At 50.8% G+C, this 4200-nt stretch overlaps 1 protein-coding gene across 1 annotated transcript; it reads right to left on the bottom strand.

The window, feature by feature from the left end:
• Positions 1-534: 534 nt before the first annotated feature.
• Positions 535-2660, bottom strand: LOC123254567 (transient receptor potential cation channel subfamily V member 4-like). Its single transcript, XM_044683563.1, has 2 exons — positions 2267-2660; positions 535-833 (listed from the first exon to the last, which is right to left on the bottom strand). The coding sequence occupies exons 1-2, from the start codon at positions 2650-2652 to the stop codon at positions 677-679; spliced, it is 543 nt and encodes a 180-aa protein (XP_044539498.1). The 5' UTR covers positions 2653-2660; the 3' UTR covers positions 535-676.
• Positions 2661-4200: the final 1540 nt, after the last annotated feature.

Below are 4200 nucleotides of genomic sequence, written 5' to 3'. Positions count from 1 at the left end.
AAGGAAGGAAGGAAGGAAGGAAGGAAGGAAGGAAGGAAGGAAGGAAGGAAAGAAGGAAGGCAGGCAAAGAAGGAAGGAAGAAAGGAAGGAGGCAAGGAAGGAAGGAAGGATTTTTAAGTGCCTACTATGTGCTAAGAGCACATAGCTATTGCTGAGGTCCTGACTCCAGCACTCTAGTCACTGACGTCCAGGATGACTCCTAATTATGAGCCTGAGGAACTATAAGGACAGTGTTCTTTACATTAGGTAAGCTAGGCAGCAGTAGGAGTGGGGATGAGATTAGGTGGAAAGATACTAAGTTCAGCTTTGGATATGTTGAGTTTAAGATGTCTAGGGGACACCTTGGTGGCTCAGTGGATTGAAAGCCAGGCCCAAAGATGGGAAGTCCTATATTCAAATCTGGCCTCAGACATTTCTTAGCTGTGTGATCCTGGGTAAGTCACTTTACCCCCATTGCCTAGCCCTTACCTCTCTTCTGCCTTGGAATCAATTCAAGGGATTGATTCTAAGACAGAAAATAAGGGTTTTAATTTTTTTAAAGATGTCTAGGGGACACCCAGTTCAAGTTGTCCAATAGGAAGCTGGAAATATAAGAGTGGAGGCCAGCAGAGAGGTTGGGGCTGGACAAGAAGATCTGAGAAGCATGAGCATGAAATCCATGGGAGCTCATGGAAAGTCATACAGAGGGAGAATAGAAGAGGGCAGGACAGAACCCTGGAGGACGCCCACAGTTAGGAGGCAGATCTGGATGAAGACCCAGGGTGACGATGCAGCCTTCACAGAGCAGATTGAGGAGAAGTAGTAGGACCAGGAGAGAGGGGTGTCCCGAGAACCTAGAGAGAGGAGAAAGCATCAGGGAGGAGTAAGCAACAGGGTCAAAGGCTGCAATTTCAGTTTCCCAATGAGGTCAGAAGCCAGACTGTCATGAGTTAGGAAGAATGAGAGGAAAGGAAGTGGGGGACCCCACGGCAGGCAGGTTTCTCAGGGCTTAACTACCAAAGGCAGGACAGCTATAGGGCGATCTCTAGCAGAGAGGAATGGGCCAACACATTTGAAGTTTTCTTGGCAAAAATTTTGGAGTGATTTGCCACTCCCTTCTCCAGCCCATTTTCCAGATGAAGAAACTGAGGCAAAGAGAATGAAGTGACTTGCCCAGAGTCATAGCTACTGAGGATGGATTTGAACTCATGTCTTCCTAGATTCAGGCCCAGAACTTTATCCACTTGCATCATCTAGCTGCCCAACATTCCCACTTTAGAGACGAGAAAAGTAAAACACATGCCCAGAGACAGAGAATTAGGACTCAAACCCAGATCTCCTTCCCCCGGGGTCCAGTGCTCTTTTTTCCATGACACCAGCTTGTTTCTCTAAATGCCAAACCTTCCTGGGAGCCCACACCCATCACAGCATCACAGAACTTCAAAGCTGTCTATGGTCTGAGAGGGATGGAATCCAACTCTCTCATTTGACATATGGAGAAACTGAGTCAGCCTAGTCCTAGCTCCACATTTGATGAATGGAGAAATGAAGACTCACAGAGGGGAAAGAGACTTGCTCAAGGTCACCCAAGTAGAAAGTGGCAGAACTGGGATTTGAGACTACATCCTCTGGTCTTGGAGAAAGGAAGACCTGAATTCAAATCTCACCTCAGATATTTACTAGTTGTGTGATCCTAAGCAAGCCCTTCCCTCTCCTCTGTCCAAGGAAGACGTTTGGACTCTAGGACCTCTGAGATCCCTTCCAGCTCTCCTCCAGACACTTCTCCTTGCACCACCCCCTCTGTGGAGCCTTCAGAGTCACCATCCAGGAGTGTCCAGAGGAAGGACGACGGACCAACAGAAAAGAAGCCCAGAGCAGACGTCTGGCTTCTCCAGACCAGATTCCTGCCTTCTCTGGCTTCCTTCCTTCAAAAGGGGACAAAGAAGGATGCCAGAGAAGATCGTTGGTCCCCTGGCCAAATCACAGGCTCCTCTGAGAAGACCTGGAAGGGACCTCAGAAGCAGCCCGTCCAGCCTCTGCCTTTGACAGATGAGGAAACTGAGGCAAAGTCGCTTAAGTCGCTTGCCCCAGGCTGCCCAGGAAATTGCCTAGAGTTAGAGGTGGAGAGAATATCGGAGGCCACCTAGCTCGGCTCCCTCGTTTTACAAGGGAAGAAGCTAAGACCCAGGGAAGTAAAATGACTCTAACAAGGTAACTCAGGTGGCGAGGAGAGATCCCAAGAAGGGGCCACCCAGGGCTCCGGGTCAGACGGCAAGAGGAGACTTACTCTATGATCTTCTTTCTGCGCCACTTGTTGTTGTCGCTGGGGTGGTGGCGATAGGTACCATAGTCAAAGAGGGAGTCCATGGGGGCCTTCTTGGGACCGGGAACGACGGAGGACTCGTAAATGGTGGACTCCAGCAGGTCCATGGGGTTGGGCATGCCCTTGCGGAACGCCCCATGGAACTTCATGCGCAGGTTCTGCCGGGCATCCCCCTGGGCGGGCGGGCTGCGGCTCGGCTCCCCTCCTGCCGAGGGAGAACCATCTTCTCCTTCAAAGAGGTTGGCCAAGGAGGAGAGGGGGAACGTTTCTCCGGGAGGTAGGCTCTCCTCCCCGGGGGGCTCGCTCGTCCCCCCGGGGCTGGGTCTGGGGGGGTCTTCGGGATCCGTCATGTCTGGCCCCGGCTTCCTCCCACAGCTGGCTGACTCTGCGAGAGAGGAGAGAGAAAGGTGAGCGGAGGTGGAGGTGGGGGATGAAAAGCATCTTCGAGGGGTGGAGAACTAACGTTCCTCATCAGGGAGGGCCAGACTAGGGCCACCCAGGACTCTGCAGAGACTGTGCTGTGGGGAAGGCCAGGCCCCCCCAGGAGGGCGCCGAGGGGCCGAGCGGACAGCCCTGCACCCGGGCAGCCCCCGTCTGCAGACGCGGGGACGAGAGCCGAGCGCCGTCTCAAAGAGACCCTTGTAATTAGAGGGGACTTCAATCACGGGCCAGATGTGGTTGGGCTGGCCCAGCCCTGGGAGCAGGCAAGAACAGGCCCCTCTTTGAGAGAGCCTATAAATACTGAGTGACCGCAGGAGCCCAGCCCAAGTGCCAGGACACACTGAGGGGTGCCAGCATCGAGAGCACGGAAGCTCAGCTCCCCCCTCGCCCACCCAGGACCCACGCTGAAAGCCCCCACGACTGGGATGCTTGACAAGGAGAGGGGACAAGCCAGGGAGCCAGGAATGGGCAAGTAGATTCAGAGTCAGAGAACCTAGAACATGCCATACCATCCCAGGTTCAAATACTGATTCTGGGGAAGCTAGGTGGCTCAGTGGATAGAGTACTGGGCTTTGAGGCAGAAGACCTGAGTTCAAATCCGACCTCAAATACCTACTAGCTAGGTGACCCTGGACAAGTCACTTAGCCCTGTTTGCCTCAGTTTCCTCATCTGTAAATTGAGTGTGTATAAATGGAGATTTTGAACCTTGAACTTCATCCCCCATAAGTCCCTTAGTTTTCCCAGAATACCCTTTAATCTCTCCTGCGCCTCCACATTTGTGTGGTCACGTTATGGTTTTATATTTGGCTCTAACTCCTCCCTCTTCCTCTTTTGTTCCTGGGAGAGGGCTGGTGAGTAATCTTTTAGTTAGGTCTCTGTTAGTTTATTATTAATAAAATATTCACAAATATAATATTTAGTATTTTACATATTAATTTTAATCTCCACAATTTGGAGAAGGAAGACTTGAGTTCAAATTCATTCTTAGACACTTATTAGCTGTGTGACCCTGAGCAAGTCACTTCACCAAATACTGATTCTGAAGCTAACTTGGCAACCTTAGGTGAATTAAAACTTCTCTAGGACTCAGTTTCCCCAGGCATAAAATGAGGGAGACGACAGGTATCTTAGCATATAGTATAGAGCACTGAACTTGGAGACAAGAAGTCTTGGATTCAAATCCTATCTCAGACCCTTAACAGCTTTGTAACTGGGCAAGTCACTGCACCCTGATTGCCTCAGTTTCCTCATCTGTAAAATAAGCTGGAGAAGGAAATGGGAACCACTCTAGTTCCTCTGCCAAGAAAATGCCAAATGGAGTCACAAAGAGTCAGACATGACTGATCTGAAAGATGACAAAGGAAGCATGGTTAGGAGGCCATCCTCTGGGTCAGAAAGACCTGGGTTCAAGTCTTGCCTCTGGCTGATATTGGTTGTGGAGCTCTAGACAGATCAC

Source organism: Gracilinanus agilis, unplaced genomic scaffold (genome assembly GCF_016433145.1).
Source record: "Gracilinanus agilis isolate LMUSP501 unplaced genomic scaffold, AgileGrace unplaced_scaffold24961, whole genome shotgun sequence".
In the NCBI taxonomy this organism is placed as follows: Eukaryota; Metazoa; Chordata; class Mammalia; order Didelphimorphia; family Didelphidae; genus Gracilinanus; species Gracilinanus agilis.
This window is presented reverse-complemented; position numbering and strand designations above follow the sequence as displayed.

Excerpts from the sequence above, each read along its gene's own strand:
- LOC123254567 (XM_044683563.1), bottom strand. The coding sequence starts at position 2,652 with ATGACGGATCCCGAAGACCCCCCCAGACCCAGCCCCGGGGGGACGAGC. Across the intron at positions 834-2,266 it reads CGCAGAAAGAAGATCATAGA|GTTCTCGGGACACCCCTCTC; the intron begins GTAAGTCTCCTC and ends TCCTCTCTCTAG.